The 17,489-nt window shown below is 33.2% G+C and overlaps 1 protein-coding gene and 1 pseudogene across 4 annotated transcripts in view; both read left to right on the forward strand.

The window, feature by feature from the left end:
* Nucleotides 1–6,885, forward strand: part of LOC107613407 (probable leucine-rich repeat receptor-like serine/threonine-protein kinase At3g14840) — a 19,659-nt gene extending 12,774 nt beyond the window's left edge. For 2 of the 4 annotated variants that reach the window (XM_016315379.2, XM_016315381.2), the window contains 13 exons: nucleotides 362–433; nucleotides 833–895; nucleotides 1,112–1,171; nucleotides 1,283–1,321; nucleotides 1,447–1,493; nucleotides 2,423–2,802; nucleotides 2,893–3,088; nucleotides 3,966–4,097; nucleotides 4,376–4,494; nucleotides 4,597–4,807; nucleotides 5,140–5,377; nucleotides 5,697–5,847; nucleotides 6,202–6,885. In XM_016315379.2, coding sequence (XP_016170865.1) covers nucleotides 362–433; nucleotides 833–895; nucleotides 1,112–1,171; nucleotides 1,283–1,321; nucleotides 1,447–1,493; nucleotides 2,423–2,802; nucleotides 2,893–3,088; nucleotides 3,966–4,097; nucleotides 4,376–4,494; nucleotides 4,597–4,807; nucleotides 5,140–5,377; nucleotides 5,697–5,847; nucleotides 6,202–6,570 — 2,077 coding nt within the window. In that variant the 3' untranslated portion in view covers nucleotides 6,571–6,885. The remainder of the gene's footprint in view (nucleotides 1–361; nucleotides 434–832; nucleotides 896–1,111; nucleotides 1,172–1,282; nucleotides 1,322–1,446; nucleotides 1,494–2,422; nucleotides 2,803–2,892; nucleotides 3,089–3,965; nucleotides 4,098–4,375; nucleotides 4,495–4,596; nucleotides 4,808–5,139; nucleotides 5,378–5,696; nucleotides 5,848–6,201) is intronic. The other 2 variants (XR_002352294.1, XM_021109249.1) reach the window with 2 other exon arrangements.
* Nucleotides 7,767–15,976, forward strand: LOC107610867 (annotated as a pseudogene).

A 17,489-nucleotide genomic window follows, 5' to 3' on the forward strand; every position in this document is an offset into this window, starting at 1 on the left:
AGCAGTGGTTTCCTAAGGATTTTGTTTTTCTAAGGGTTTTAAGCCGCTGCTAAACAGATTTGCAACACTTGTTGGACTGCCGTCCTTTAAGGTGCTGGCAATAGAATTTAGATTCTCTAAAGTGAGAAAATTAGTAAAATAGTAAAGTAAAAGGTTAATCACCATTGATTTTATAATTTCTAAAAAATATGTACTTAGTATCTTAATTTAAGAGTGATTAACTCCTCATTTTATCAACTTTTTCACTATAGAGGATGTTGATCCCCGCAATAGTATGTGACACATCACACATTACTAATTTATTATTGATTCTTGTCTAATTAAGAGGCTTTTAACATATTCTTGATTATTTATTTTTCAGAGACCTCAGCTTTAACAAATTGACTGGACCAATTCCACCTTCCTATAAGAAGCTGACAAAAGTGAATTACATGTAATAATTAAATTATCATGCTTGATACTTGGAGATAGTATAACTGTTATTTTGGAGCATACTTGAATTTTATAATGGTAGATCTGTTGGCTTAACATCTAAAAAAAATAAAAAATAAAAAAACATATACATTCAGAAAATTATGCATGTACTTCAACTCTTCAAGTATGGCTCCATGTGACATAATTAATACTATTTAGAAAGGACAAATTAGTTTGGAATTTGGATGAGAGTAGATTTACTAATAATTTTATGTCTATTCGTAATAATTAATAATTTATTATATTTATATATACAAAGGTTAAAGGTAGATGTATCGATTAGCTTCAATTGAAAATTGTATAATGTAGATTTTTTTATATTGATCATCTGTCTCCTTGATTTCTTGTAATAATGTAGATTCTTAACTGGAAACCTTCTCAATGGATCAGTGCCTTCATGGACGAGTGATGCTACCAGCTTGTAATAATTTCTTTATCAAATACTGTTTTTTAATTGGTTGTTTTAATTAAACACAATGCATAGTATCTATCATTAATTTTTTTTTGTTTTATATATTATCATTTAAATTTACTTCTTAAATAGTTTCTCTATAGTGTGTGTTTGATGAGCAGCTCCCATTATTTTCTTGCCTCTCCCATTTATTCTGAATTATGAAATTCTATGCCTTGTATATAGAGATCTTTCATATAATAACTTCAACCAAGATAATCAGCAGCAATGTCAATCTGGAAAAGTGTAAGTAGTACCCTTGTACTTGTTATTTGTATTTATTATTGAATTTTAAAGATTTAATTTATGCACTAATTTAGTGAAAAGCTTTGTTTTCTTACTATGTATGTGTCATAGGAACTTATTTGCTGCTACCTCTCCGACAATTAACAATTCGTAAGTTTTGCATTTTGAACATAATTGTCATTTTTGTATTGCATTAGCATAGAAAGATTTCATCATAATGAGATTAGTTATACTAACTTACGTTGTCAATTTTGTTGCTTCCATTATTTTATCAGAGGAATTGTTTCATGTTTGAGAAGCTCTGTCTCTGGTTGTTCTAAAGGTGAGTCTTTAGGTTATGTTTTCTAAGAGAGTTAGGCTCTTTGGTATCTCAATAAATACATAAATAAAGAAATAAATCTCTTTTACAAGTACAAGATGAGTAAAATACTAAAATGAAAAGATCATCATGCATGCTTTTCTATCAAGTTTGAGTTGCTATATTTTAGTGGGTTAGACATATTTTAAATATGATATTCATTTGATATTTGTCTGAAATGTTTTTGTGTCTAAATATATTCTTTAATAAACAATGAAAAATGCTTCTTTAGACAAGTTTAGACATACTTAAATAGTTTCATGTGTCATTATATTCAACTTCTATTATTTTTTAAAAAAGTATTTCTTTTAGATGAAAAATATTTTTTTATATTTTATTTAAAAAAGATATAAATTATAATTTTAAAAAAATATATTTTTTATTTTTTTAGTGTTTTTATTTTTACTATTAAAAATTTGTCAAATAAATTGATAGTATAAAAAATATATTTCGAAACGGTCAACTAATCAGATTTATGCTTTGAATGATTTTTTAATTAGTGAGTTTGGAATTGAGTTATTTTTAGTGCATGTGACAATATATAATTAGTTGTCTTATGTTAAGCGTGTCTCGTACTGGAGTCCGTATTAATTGTAAAGCATGAAAAGCAAGATCTCCCCTTTGTTACTTCCGAACAATCTTGTTAAAACTTTTATAACTATGTTAGGTAATCAAATGACTTTTTTAAACAACATTAATAACGGATCTTAAAAATGGTTCAATTTAAGTAAAATACACTACATTTTAAATTACTCACCTAAATCTTAATATTAGAATAATCATCTGCATACCTAATAAATTAAACATCCCATATCAATTGTTCATATTGTTTAATATTTTCATTGTCTGCTTATATTTTTTCAAACTTTTATTTATTCCCCTTGTTGTGTCAGTTAACTCTATCCATATAAACTGTGGAGGAACATCGCTAAAAGTGAAGGGAATCACATATGATGTAGATACAGATGAAGGGACAGCATTGTTTACCAAAGGTCAAAATAGAAACTGGGCAATTAGTACCACCGGTGACTACACGGATGTAGAAAAAGAGTATTCTACTTTCTCATTGAATAACACTTCTGGCCTCGCTTTCAATGATGCTTATGGCCAACTATACAAAGATGCACGTGTTTCTCCTATTTCTCTAACGTACTATGGATTTTGCCTTCATAATGGAAACTACAAAGTCAAGCTCCATTTCGCCGAGATCATGTTCACCAATGATCAAACCTATAAAAGCCTTGGAAGGCGTCTATTTCACATCTACATTCAGGTATACATTGCTACTTTTTCGAGCGAGAATCTAACTGTATTTGTTCTGTGTTTTTATATCACTTTACTAATGTGATTCATGACTTTGTAGGGAACATTGGTGGAAAAGGATTTTAATATTGCAAAAGAAGCAGGAGGTGTTGGTAAGGGAATCATAAAAACTTACACAGCAGCTGTCACTAATAATACCATTGAGATTCGATTTTATTGGGCTGGAAAAGGGACAACTACAATCCCACAGAAATCAGTGTACGGTCCTCTTATATCAGCCATATCTGTGGAGAATGGTGAGTTATTCTCTTTAGCTACCTCCTTCAATGTTTTTCTATTGTTGGTTAAGTTGGTTTGATTTATCGGAAAATTAATGTATTTAAAGATTATTTATCTTTTGTTTTTTTGGTCAGGCAAAGATTATTTATGTTTAGATATGATTAGTTTTATTCTATGATATACGCGTACGTGCTTGTTGGACGGGGGTATGGGTACATTTTGGGTATGTATCTAAGATAAAAAAAATTGTTTTAGGTAAAAATAAGTTTGTATTTAAGTGTTGATATTTTAATGTTAAATTTTACATAAAATATATATTTTATTAGTTACAAATTATCATCCATTTTAAAAAATGTGTGAAATTTACATCTACTCCGTTTGTGATGGGTTTTTAGGGTAGGGTTTAGATAATATTCGTCCTGATAATATATATAATATATGTAATATATGTAAAATAATTAATAATATTATATTATTTTTAAGTTTTTACTTTAATTTATGTTATGTATGTGACGATAGTTATATAAATTTTAAAATTTTATTTTATTTGTTAGATTTTAATAATTATAGAAACGAAAAGCAGTATAAAATAGGTTAGGGTTCAATGCTTTACTACCTACTGTTAAGAACGTGGTGAATTATATACTGATTATTGTATAGTGGGACAAAATCAAATGGATAGGACAAAAATTTGCCCTTGCCTATCTCATTACTACCCCTACTAAAATTTTCAAATCTTATCCATACCAGATATGAATACGATACCGTATTCATGCAATTTTGGTTTTACTTTTTAAGTTACTAATTTAAAAATGGAGATATATAGTATTATATATCTAAGGTGAATTATAATTGTCTACTAACAATCAAGCTAACATATACTTCATCACTTAGAAAATGGAGGTAGCATATCAACAGGGGCTGTGATTGGAATTGTTGCTGCAGTGTTAATTATCATCATCATCTTAGTACTTAGTGTGCTTTGGTGGAAGGGATACCTAGGAAAGAAACACTCTCCTTCAAGAGGTAATTTTTATTTTTAAATTAAACAATGCAATTTTCAGTTATGGTGACCAAGTCATATTATGTTCTAAATTAATTATATATCCTGCTATAAAGAGTTTTACAGTGAATTTACAAGATTGTGATTTTAAAAGAAAAGAGAGTGAAAAATCTTTAAATTCTTCCTTTCTTTTTTTTTTCGCTTCATTTGTTTATCCAAAGTGTCATTTTGAATATATAATTTCCATTATAATTTTTAAATAATTGTCTCTAATTTTTCTTTTGATTTCATTAATTGTCAGAGCTTATGAGTTTAGATATACAAACAAGTTTATTTCCCCTAAGACAAATCAAAGCAGCAACAAATAATTTTGATATCACCAATAAAATTGGAGAAGGAGGATTTGGTCCTGTGTACAAGGTATTTTTAAACTGTCACTATCTGAATTTTATTATGTTGAAGTGAGACACATGCACGGAAATTTTGGGTATTATATTTTTTAACAATATTTCAATTATACAGGGAAAGTTACCTAATGGTACAATAATCGCAGTGAAACAACTTTCTTCAAAATCAAGGCAAGGAAATCGTGAATTCTTAAATGAAATAGGTGTAATTTCTGCTTTACAACATCCTTGTCTTGTTAAACTCTACGGATGCTGTGTTGAAGGAGATCAATTATTATTGGTATACGAGTACATGGAAAACAATAGTCTTGCTCGTGCGTTATTTGGTAATTTTTATAATAATTTGCGCTACACTTGTACGTTACTCTTTCGGGTCCAAAAAATGTGTCTATTAAAAAGTATCTTTATTAATTGATCATATAAATGCATATTCTCTTATATTCTTTTCACTTAACTTTGTTTTCTTTGTTAATAGAGTTTACTAATAAACATTGCCTAAACAATTTAATTTAACAATTATTTTGGTTTAAATAAAATTTTATAAATATTATGACAATTATTTTAGGATTGAAAAAAAGGTTCTTTTGGGATTTTTTTTTCTTCTATTTGTCTTATATATAGTGATATGGGCTAATTTGTTTCATATTCACATATAAAGGTCCAAAGGAACACCAAATACAATTGAATTGGCCAACAAGACAGAACATTTGTATTGGTATTGCTAGAGGCTTAGCATACCTCCATGAAGAATCGAGATTGAAGATAGTTCATAGAGATATTAAAGCCACAAATGTCTTGCTTGATAGAGATCTTAATCCAAAGATATCGGATTTTGGTTTGGCCAAACTTGATGAAGAAGACAATACCCACATTAGTACCCGAATAGCAGGAACATAGTAAGTTTAATTCATATATTATTTAAAATTAGCTTGTATATTGATGATATTTATGAAAGACATTTAATTTAACCAACTTGTCAATGGTCATTATAAAAAACATCTAGTAATTTAAACATAAATTTTACTCTAAAGTATATGGTTTTAAACTTTTAGTACAAAAATTTTTGTATTTGGAGCAGGGTAACATATCACAAAGCATTATAAGGTTTGGCTATTATGCTGGTGTTTAACATATAGATTAAAAATAGGAATAGATAGAGCAGGTATCAAATGTCAATGCACTAATCTGATAAACTTTTTTATGTTTATTATGTAGTGGATATATGGCTCCCGAATATGCAATGCATGGTTATCTGACTGACAAAGCAGATGTCTATAGTTTTGGAATTGTTGCTTTGGAAATCATTACTGGAAAGACTAATACAACTATGAGGCAAAAAGAAGATGTAATTTATCTGCTTGATTTGGTAAGTATTCTCTTGAAGAGTTCGTATAGAATGAGTGTGGTTACATTTTGTTCTGGGAGGAAAAAAGCTGAGATTATATTATTCTTCTACTTCTTGAAACTAATAAGTTGTTCTATAATTAGTTTCCTATAATTCCTTTGGAAGAACAGATCATTAATTGTTAAATCAATGTTGTGTTTCTAACTTCTAACAAACCTTTTTTTATAAGGACAAACGTGACACGCATATTGCTATTTAAACCCCTTTCTCATAAATTTCTCAAATTGGTTAATATATACACAGCTATAATTGCTTCAATATCACTCAATTTGACAAGATCAATTGGCTACTGACTTTGATGGTTATTTATACTAGGCACGTTTATTGAAAGAGAAAGGCAATCTAATGGAATTAATTGATAGAAGATTGGGATCAAACTTTGATGAAAAGGAAGCCATGGTAATGATTAAGGTGGCTCTATTATGCACTAATGTGTCTCCAGCACTTAGACCAAACATGTCTTCAGTGGTAAGCATGTTAGAAGGAAAAACTATAGTTCAAGGACCAACTTTTGATGAGCAAAGTGAGGGATTGGATGAGAAGAAATTGGAGGCAATGAGATTGTATTGTTTTGAAGACCAAAGTATCTTAACAGAGGATCCATGGACTACTGCATCTACTTCTACAAAAGATTTGTATCCATTACATTTGGACTCTTCTTACTTAGAAAAGAGAAATCATTAGAGTTGTTAAATTTTTAGTAGAAAAAATTGCAGTTAGCACCAATATCATTCAGTATGTTAAGTTGGTATCCAAAGCCTTATTTGGTAAACTATTGAATAAAGTCGGATATTGTGGTAGTAATAGGGTCTATGACTAGCATTTTTTAGCCATGTTTAATTAAAGGTGATTTCTCCAGAACCTGTTAGAATTGTAAGGGTTATTTACCCATGAAGAGTTGTGGCTGTTAGAATTGTAAGGGTTATTTACCCATGAAGAGTTGTCACAATCACAGTCATTAATCAAGTGAAATTCTCAAAAGTTCATTAAGTGATGTTATACTATGTTGTATTTTATGTTATTTTTCATTATACTACCTAGCATATATATACTCCAATATGAAAAGGTGCAATGTGCAATTTATAGATCTTTAGTATGTTTACTTACACCACATTCTTTAGGTTGAGTTCAATTTTTCACATAACATAGAACTCCCTATCTTAAATCAAAATCTCACATTACACAAGTCAAAAACAAAAGCTTAATTCCTCAAAAACCCTATTACAGTTTGTCGTTGGCTAGTATCCGAGGAGTGCCTCAAAAACACTATCCCACTTCTCTTTTCCGCCATACTGATGCTTCTTCTAGCTCCGGCAGTGTGGCCTTCTCCGGTGACTCTCTCGCTCCACTACAAGAAAAAAGGCCTGTCGGCACACTTTTTTCTTGCCACGCTTTTAAAGCGTGACGAAAAGTAGTCAATGGCCATGCTTTTGCGAGGGTGGCCACTGATTTGTAATTTGGCCACGCTTTTTTCTGCCAAACTTAAAAAGCGTGGCCATAGAGAGAAATCGGCACGCTTTTTTGAGGGTGGCCACTAATTTGAAATTTGGCTACGCTTAGAGGGAAACCGACATGCTTGAAAAGCGTGACTAATTTGTCTTCCAGTAGTCACCTTTTTAAAGCGTACCTATATCCTATATTTATTTTGGCACCCTACAAAAACGTGTCGATACAGTTCCTTCCCCCAAAATTTAGTTTTCCACCCATTTTGTTCACACTTTACTTTTTTTTTTTTTTTTTGTAAGTTTTCAGTTTTAACCCTAAACTAAAGTGATAACAACAACATACTTTACCTTCAGTTTCCAAATTCCCTTTTAACCCTAAATAAAAGTGAAGCCGCACCGTCGCTGTTCATCGATCTTCATTGCACCCATCCCTCAATGACCGTCGCACAGCCTTCATCGTCATCTTCATCAATGAGCGTTGCACAGCCCTCAATGACCGTCGCACAGCCTTCCTCTAACCCTTGCACCCGGCCCTATCTCTATCGCCACCATCGTAACCCTCGGACCCAACCCTCGCACCATCAACCCAACCCTCTCAAACGTTTTCCCTCTCTTTGTCAGACCATCAACGCATCGGCACTGTTCTGTTCTGTTCTAGTTTTGATTTTAGGCTTTATTACACGAAAATCAAGCTCGGCACTCCTGGTACTGATTACTGGGTGCAAGTTGATACTGGAAGTGACCTTCTATGGGTGACTTGTTTTAATTTTAGGCTTTATTACACGAAAAACATCATTGCTACTTTCTTCGCCGCTAAACTACTCTGCTGGCCACTGCTACTCTGCTACCTCCTCTGGTTCGTATTTTTAAAATTTTTGTTTCTGTTTATTTATTTTTTCAGGTTTTCCTATGTTCTTATTCATTTTTTTGTTATTGCTATTAATCTATATTTTCTTTTGTTAAAAGTGTTCATCTGTTATTGATTTATTATTGCTGCTTTTGTTATGATATGATATTATTGATATGGTTACAATCATTGTACAGAGATTTATACTTATAATAGTTTAAGGGATGGTACTGGATCTAATTGTCAGATGAGTTTTTTATTTTTGGTGCATTGAATTTAGGGTTTTGGGGGAGTGCTTTTTTGCTGTGGCAAATGTGTTATGCTATAGAATATCAAGTTGGTGACTTGTGAAGATGATAGCCAAGACCTGTTAAATAGTTTGATATGTTTAACTAAACTGCTTTGCTTAACATAATACGGGTCAACATCTTATTAGGTTCTTAATTAATTTTTTCGGATATGAATAGGAATATTTTAGAAGAAGTACCTGTTTCGATTGGGTGTTGTATTTGAGACTTGAGAGTTGTTACTTGTTACATGAGACAATGAGACTTTAGTTGATGATTTTCAATTTTGAATTGAAGAAAACTAAAATAAAAAGTGTGAGTATAGTTTGGCTTCTAACTAATTATGATTTGCAGTGTCACTATAGCTACAGTGCTTGCGGACTTGGCTCCAACGCAACAGATAGGCTTGTACACTTGCTGCAGGAGGTGCAGCATAGTGCAGCCTCTAAAGTAGAAGACACAATGTTATGTGGAGCAAAGATCACTAGTGGAGGTTCTGATGGAACGGTTTGTGTAATTGGTAGAAACTGTCTCAAGAGTGGTGAACAAATTATTGAGGTATCTTAGTTTAAAATTTTATACTGAATTTGGTTGGATTTGGGTAAAATTTTTATTTATAACTTTATAGTGATATTTTTTTTATTTTGAAAAAATATATCATATGGTATATTACTCCCTGAATTTTACCTCCGTAAGTGTGCTATGTGAAAATTTTACATTTCCATTTTAAATCACCTTTCAGTTCCACTTTTCAGAATTTTCAAACATGGGATACATTGTTTTCTTAAACCTTCAACAAATTTTTTCCTTTATGATTGTTGCTTGCTTTTGTTGTTACAGCTTCATTTTTGTAACTGCCAGCTTCATTTCTGTTCAGGTCAATGCCGCTCTTTGGTTTGAGTGGAGCAAGATCCAGGCGCCTACGGATGAAGTCGTTGTGCCTTATGATAGTCTAGCTCCAACTCCTGAAGGTAAGTTTCTTTTTTGCATTTTTCTTTTGTCTGATTGATTGGTCTGAATCTAATGTAACTAGTCAATGTATTTGCTGCCTGAACTGAAACTGGTGCAACTTCTTTTGAGGTGAAGAGCCTCTGGGACAAGCTTGTAGTGCTTAAGCTCAATGGAGGCTTGGGAACAACTATGGGTTGCACTGGTCCAAAATATGATGAATCTGATTTTATTATTTTACTTGTTTATTGTAATTATTTGTATTTTTTTATTCTTACTTTAGATGCAGAATTTTCAGTATGTAATTACTTATTTACTAGTTCGTTCTTCTTTGATGCGTATCGCAATGATCAGTTTGATAAACTTTATTGACTAGAATTTGGAACATCACTAGGCGTTTTGATTGGTTTTGCAGCTTGGTTATTTGTTACTGACTTTTTGCCATTCCCATCCAAAGGGCAGACTGGCAGAGGCATGTGGTATGATTTTATTTGTGTATTTTGTCTTTTTTATTCAACTGCATTGATGTAACTAGTTTCACTTGAGTCATGCATTTCTCTCCCTTTGAATTGGAAGTCCAGGACTGCTATAAATATAGCTTGTTGATGAATTAGAGGTTGATTTAGATACTTACATAGCATAATTATCCTTTAAACTACCATTTAGATGGCTATTCAGATTTAGAAGGATATGAATCTATGGCCAATTAACTACACTTTGGATTGTGATTTGTCTCGTGCATTTCGATGTCATGTTTCAGCAATCCTGGAGATAACAATCTGAATTAAATTGACTTCTCATGCTTGGGAAGATGTCTTCCTAAGCTTGGTTTATGAGTAATTCCTTCATGCATAGGTACCCTCCTAGCCATGGAGATGTCTTCCCATCATTACTGAATAGTGGAAAACTTGATGCACTATTGTCACAGGTTTACACCAGAACTCAATTTATTTTTATTTGTAGATGGACAAAGTCTTATATTTCACCCCTTTTTTTCTTTTTAAGAATTGTAACTATCCCTATTTTGATTAATTTACTTATATTTTTTGGTGACTGTTATGCAGGTGATTCCCAAAACATTGGCTGATGTGAAGAGTGGCACTTTGATTTCTTATGAAGGAAGAGTTCAGGCACATAACCATTGTTGAATCACCACTTCTCAATCAAGATTTACCTGATTAAATCTGTACTGTGATGGTTGCAAATTGGCCACAAATTTGATAGTTCTAATGATCTCCTAAGTTCTAATGATGAACTTATTTTGTCCTAATTCAATTATTAGTTTTGCTAAAGTATTGTAATTTTTTAATTGTAATTTTAGCATGTAAATAATTCATGTAAATTAATAAAAAATAAATTTTTTATACCTTCTAATTTTCTCCTTTTTTTTAATTTGACAAAGAAATAGCCTCGCTTTGAAAGCGTGGCAAAAGATTTTAGCTGGCAAGCCACGCTTTTGAAGTGTGACTGTATGTGCTCTATCGGTACACTTTCAAAGCGTACTGAAAATCAACCTAATCAGCACAATTCAAAAGCGTGGTGATGAGCGGATAATTTATACGCTTTTTGGCATTGTTTTTAGTATGCTTTTAGTATATTTTAGTTAGTTTTTATTATGTTTTTATTAGTTTTTAAATAAAAATTACATTTTTGGACTTTACTATCAGTTTGTGTGTTTTTTTGTGATTTCAGGTATTTTCTGACTGAAATTGAGGGACCTGAGCAAAAATCTGATTCAGAGGCTGAAAAGGACTGCAGATGCTGTTGGATTCTGACCTCCCTGCACTCGAAGTGGATTTTTTGGAGCTATAGAAGCCCAATTGGAGCGCTCTCAATTGCGTTGGAAAGTAGACATCCTGGGCTTTCCAGCAATATATAATAGTCCATACTTTGCCCGAGATTTGATGGCCCAAACTGCCACAAAAGCTAGCGTTTAACTCCAAGAAAAGTCTCTACACATGAAAGCTTCAATGCTCAGCCCAAGCACACACCAAGTGGGCCCGAAAGAATATTTCTGCATTAATTACTTATTTCTGTAACCCTAGGCTACTAGTTTTCTATAAATAGGACCTTTTGCTATTGTATTTTCATACTTTGATAGACCTTTTCACGTTTGGGGGCTGGCCTCACGGCCATGCCTAGACCCTTTTGTTCTTATCTATTTTCAACGGTGGAGTTTCTACAAACCATAGATTAAGGTGTGGAGCTGTGCTGTTTTTCATGAATTAATACAAGTACTATCGTTTTTCTATTCAACTCAAGTCTATTTCTTCTCCAAGATATTCATTCGCACCCAAGAACATGATGAATGTGATGATTATGTGACACTCATCACCATTCTCACCTATGAATGCGTGCCTGACAACCACTTCCGTTCTACATGCAAACAAGCTTGAATGTGTATCTCTTGGGTTTCTAATCTCAGATTGGAACCTTCGTGGTATAGGCTAGAATTATTGGCGGCCATTCCTGAGATCCGGAACGTCTAAACCTTGTCTGTGGTATTCTGAGTAGGATCTGGGAAGGGATGACTGTAACGAGCTTCAAACTCGCGATTGTTGGGCGTGTGACAGACGCAAAAGGATCAATAGGAAGAAGGAAATAGGAAAGCAGAGGTTCAGGAGGAACAAAGCATCTTCATACGCTTATCTGAAATTCCTACCAATGAATTACATAAGTATCTCTATCTTTATTTTATGTTTTATTTATCTTTTAATTATCAATCCTCCATAACCATTTGAATCCGCCTGACCGAGATTTACAAGATGACCATAGCTTGCTTCAAGCCGACAGTCTCCGTGGGATCGACCCTTACTCACGTAAGGTATTACTTGGACGACCCAGTGCACTTGCTGGTTAGTTGTGTGGAATTGTGACAAAGTGTGATTCACGTTTGAGAGCTCCAAGTCTTTGGCGCCATTGTTGATGATCACAATTTCGTGCACCACGTGGCGATATGTACACTTTTCGGTATGCTTTTAAAGCGTGGCAAGAGATGAAAGCGTGGCAAAAAAAGCGTCCCGATAGATCTACAAAAACGTGGTGATAGAGCAAACGGAACACTTGCGGATGTGACCCTTTCAAAAGCGTCCCGAAGCTCAAAAAGCATGGCAAAAAGCTATCGGCACCCTTTTAAGCACTTTTTGGCACGCTTTAAAAGCGTGGCCGAAAGCTTATTTTCTTGTAGTGCTTGAAAAAGCTTTTCTGATGAACCGTGGAGTGTAGTTAAGCTAGCTCAAAGCATGTGACTCTGTCAAACATCGTAGGTTGCAGCAAACAACAACTACCTATATTATTGATTTTCCTATTTTGGGCACCTTCGATCTATCCCTAGCTAGTTGGGTAATTTCTCCAATTTCACTTCCAAATTTGCTTCATTTCTTCTGTTACTCAGTTACTCTCATTGTTCTTTGTCAAAGAAGATTCTTTCAATTTAAAATGTAAAATTAACTTTTTTTGTTCTTTTTGTTATTCTCAATTCTCAATTATTCTTTTTGTAATGGTAGCAGAGTGAATTATTTATGAGTAAAGTATTTTTTATCTCCAACATTTGGGGTAAGTCTTAATTGTGTCCCTAACGTTTAAATCATCCTATTTGTATCCCTAACGTTTATAAAAGTGATTCAATGTTATCTTGCTGTCAATTATACTAATAGATCAGATTGTATTTTTTAATTATTCTCACTTGGATGTATTCATTCTCAATTAGGTCTCACTTGGATGTGTTCAATTTTAGTATTGTATCCAAAATTTATGTTCAGGTTCAATTATATCCCTAAAAAAATGAATTATGTAAATGTTGTAGGGATTAGTTTCAAATTTTAATGAGTTATTATCTATAGTGGATCATTGGTTCTGACCTAGACATTTGTATTCTAACTTCAAGAAGAGATTTTCAAAACTCCAACGAAAGTTCATGATGTATAATTGATGGCAGGATAACATTGAATTATTTTTACAAATGTTAGAGATATAAATAGGACGATTTAAATGTTAGGGACACAAATAGGACTCATCCCAAACATTGGGGATAAAAATGATACTTTACTCATTATTTATTTATAGCATATTCAATAAAAATTTGGATTATTGCAGGCTTTACTATACAAAGATTAGGTTGGGTTCTCCTCCAATGGAGATTCATGTGTAGATTGACATTGGCAGTGATGTTCATTGGGTTAGTTGTGGTTCCTGCAATGGTTGCTCTGAGACAAGTGGCCATCAAATAAGTTCAGTTTTGACTCATTAGAAATATTAAATTCAATGCCAATATAAATGTTACAGTAGGTCCAATATAATGCTAGGACTTATCAATGTTATCATTGTTGGTAGAATTTTGTTGTAGATTCAGCTCAATTATTTTGACTCGGGGAGTTTATCGACATCATCATTGATCTCTTATTTGGACAAAAGGTATAGGAGAGGAGAGGAGTCCTCAGATACGAGCTGTTCTACTGAGAGCAACCAATGCACTTACACATTTTAGTATGAAGATTGTAGTGGGACTTTGGTGCAAGAAATTGTGATAATCAACAATGGCGCCAAAGACTTTGAGCTCTCAAACGTGAATCACACTTTGTCACAATTCCGCATAACTAACCAGCAAGTGCACTGGGTCGTCCAAGTAATACCTTACGTGAGTAAGGGTCGATCCCACGGAGACTGTCGGCTTGAAGCAAGCTATGGTCATCTTGTAAATATCAGTCAGGCGGATTCAAATGGTTATGGAGGATTGATAATTAAAAGATAAATAAAACATAAAATAAAGATAGAGATACTTATGTAATTCATTGGTAGGAATTTCAGATAAGCGTATGAAGATGCTTTGTCCCTCCTGAACCTCTGCTTTCCTATTGCCTTCTTCCAATCATTCATACTCCTTTCCATGGCAAGCTTTATGTTGGGCATCACCGTTGTCAATGGCTACTTCCCGTTCTCTCAGTGAAAATGTTCTACGCACGCTGTCACCGCACGGCTAATCATCTGTCGGTTCTCGATCATGTTGGAATAGGATCCATTGATCCTTTTGCGTCTGTCACACGCCCAACAATCGCGAGTTTGAAGCTCATCATAGTCATCCCTTCCCAGATCCTACTCAGAATACCACAGACAAGATTTAGACATTCCGGATCTCAGGAATGGCCACCAATAATTCTAGCCTATACCACGAAGGTTCCAATCTGAGATTAGAAACCCAAGAGATACACATTCAAGCTTGTTCATGTAGAACGGAAGTGGTTGTCAGTCACGCGTTCATAGGTGAGAATGGTGATGAGTGTCACATAATCATCACATTCATCATGTTCTTGTGTGCGAATGAATATCTTGGAGAAGAAATAGACTTGAGTTGAATAGAAAAACAATAGTACTTGTATTAATTCACGAAGAACAGCAGAGCTCCACACCTTAATCTATGGTGTGTAGAAACTCCACTATTGAAAATACATAAGAACAAGGTCTAGGCATGGCCGTGAGGCCAGCCCCCAAACGTGAAAAGGTCTATCAAAGTATGAAAATACAATAGCAAAAGGTCCTATTTATAGAAAACTAGTAGCCTAGGTTTACAGAAATAAGTAATTAATGCAGAAATCTTCTTCCGGGCCCACTTGGTGTGTGCTTGGGCTGAGCATTGAAGCTTTCATGTGTAGAGACTTTTCTTGGAGTTAAACGCCAGCTTTTGTGCCAGTTTGGGCGTTTAACTCCAGCTTTTGTGCCAGTTCTGGTGTTAAACGCCAGAATTCTTGAGCTGACTTAGAACGCCTGTTTGGGCCATCAAATCTCAGGCAAAGTATAAAATATTATATATTGCTGAAAAGCCCAGGATGTCTACTTTCCAACGCAATTGAGAGCTTACCAATTGAGCTTCTGTAACTCCAGAAAATCCACTTCGAGTGCAGGGAGGTTAGAATCCAACAGCATCTGCAGTCCTCTTCAGCCTCTGAATAAGATTTTTGCTCAGGTCCCTCAATTTCAGCCAGAAAATACCTGAAATCACAGAAAAACACACAAACTCATAGTAAAGTCCAGAAATGTGATTTTTATTTAAAAACTAATAAAAACTAACTAAAATATACTAAAAGCATACTAAAAACAATGCCAAAAAGCGTATAAATTATCCGCTCATCAGACTTCAAGCTATTATGTATCAAACTTAATGCATTTAGAAAGCATTTTTGAGGGATCCTTGACAAAAAATTCTTCGACGCCTATAGTTTTCGGGTGAGAAATCACAAGCCTCGAATAATTGAAAGCAGCATTCCATAATTTATCCCCCAGTATTTATTAGTTTAAATAAGGAAATAGTTACTTTGTATGTTGTGGTATAAAGCAGTTGTAGTAAGTTACAGACTGGAAAATTGAGTAAATATGATAGAGTGATCAATGGAATATTTGGATTTGGGCAGCAGGAACTATATGTCATCTTTCTGCTCTCTTCGCAAAGAATAGCCTCGACAGTGTTCTCACATTGTCTGAAGGGTGATTACAGTGGTGGGAGGATATTCTGACTTGGAGATATTGTGGAACCAATCATAATTTATAGTCCACTTGTTCCATCACAATAAGTACTTTCATTGGTAATAAAATGCTTGATTTTTTTATTTCTTTATATCACTTGCTTTTTTGGTGTATGTTAAGTACTATATAAATGATGTTGATTGTTTGAATTCTTCCATAAATGAGAGTATAGATTGATGACTTTAATGAAATTTTAGTACAATCTTTGTCATTTAGGTTATGAATTTGACTTGAAGATTGAAATTCTTCCTCGTATGTTGGTTTCTATTGAAACTTAAACTCAATCGATAATATACATCCTTAAATATCATACAGAAGAGGATTACAACCCGTTTGTCAATGCAGTGAGATACCTTTTTTACTTTTATGTATTCATTTCCACTTATTTTTTCATTTTATTTTTTGCAGATGCCTTTTATTAGAAATTTTAGATGAAGTTATCACCTGGGTTTGTCAATTAGAAGCAGGCAACGAAGCCTCCTACAGATGCCATTTGGAGAAAAGTTTAGAACTGCAATCAAATTATAAAGACTAGGAAGGAGAATGTTGCTCACAACGATATTGTGCAGTGAAATAAGAATCTCCTACTAGGTCCAATCAACTTTAAAAGCTACTTAGATCCTATTTTCTTCAATCCTTGAATATCTTGGTTGATAAATACTTTGTTTTTGCTACTATTTCTTTTTCTTTTTTTTATGATCTGCCAACAAAAGTATGAATTTAGGTTGCCCAAAATTTTGAATATTTGATTGTCATTTATCTTCCAACTTATTTCTTTGATTTTTTTATCAATCAAACCATGGTATTATCTTTTACTTCTTTATTTTTTTTTATGTATAGTTATTTATTAGATCTTAATAGACCCGATCGTGTTGAATTGAATTATGAAGACATTCAAACAAATTTATTCATCAAAATGTCGTATGTTGAAATCATGTCCAATGTCCTAGATCTGAAGAAACCATTTTAAAATAATGATTTTCCTGTTTCCCATGGATGTTTTAACGAAATTATTCATTACCATTTGAACAGTACAAGATTAAATCAAGAATAATCCAACAATGTGAAAGATGAACATCATTCTTAGTGAATGAAGGGTGCTATTTTTTTTTTCTAAAATGGTGCTTTTTTTACAAAGAAAAATATCAACATTGAGTACAATAATGGATTCAAATTTCTTGATCAAGCGCCTCCAAAAATTCAAAATTTGATAGATGAGGAAGCTAAAGAGGTGACTTAGTCTTTGAGGCTTTACTTGAATGTTTCTTGTTTTGTTTTTGTTTTCTTATCCTTGGGCTTAGGCCCCATTAACTAACCAAAAAAAAAATTCTTTTTTATTGGTGAGGTCATTGGACTAGTAACGTGGGCCAGATCCAAAACATAAGCTCCATGACCAGTATCACTAGTCCAAATTAAATTAAGCCCTTCTTCATCTGCCAATTTAGCCATTGCATGTGCTAAAATTTTTCCTCCCCTTGAAGCCAATGTCACCCTTATTTCAGGTAATTCTTTCATCAATTTTTGGATATCTCTGATAAATACAGTAATTTTTCCTATTAA

This window comes from Arachis ipaensis, chromosome B08 (assembly GCF_000816755.2).
Source record: "Arachis ipaensis cultivar K30076 chromosome B08, Araip1.1, whole genome shotgun sequence".
Lineage (NCBI taxonomy): Eukaryota > Viridiplantae > Streptophyta > Magnoliopsida > Fabales > Fabaceae > Arachis > Arachis ipaensis.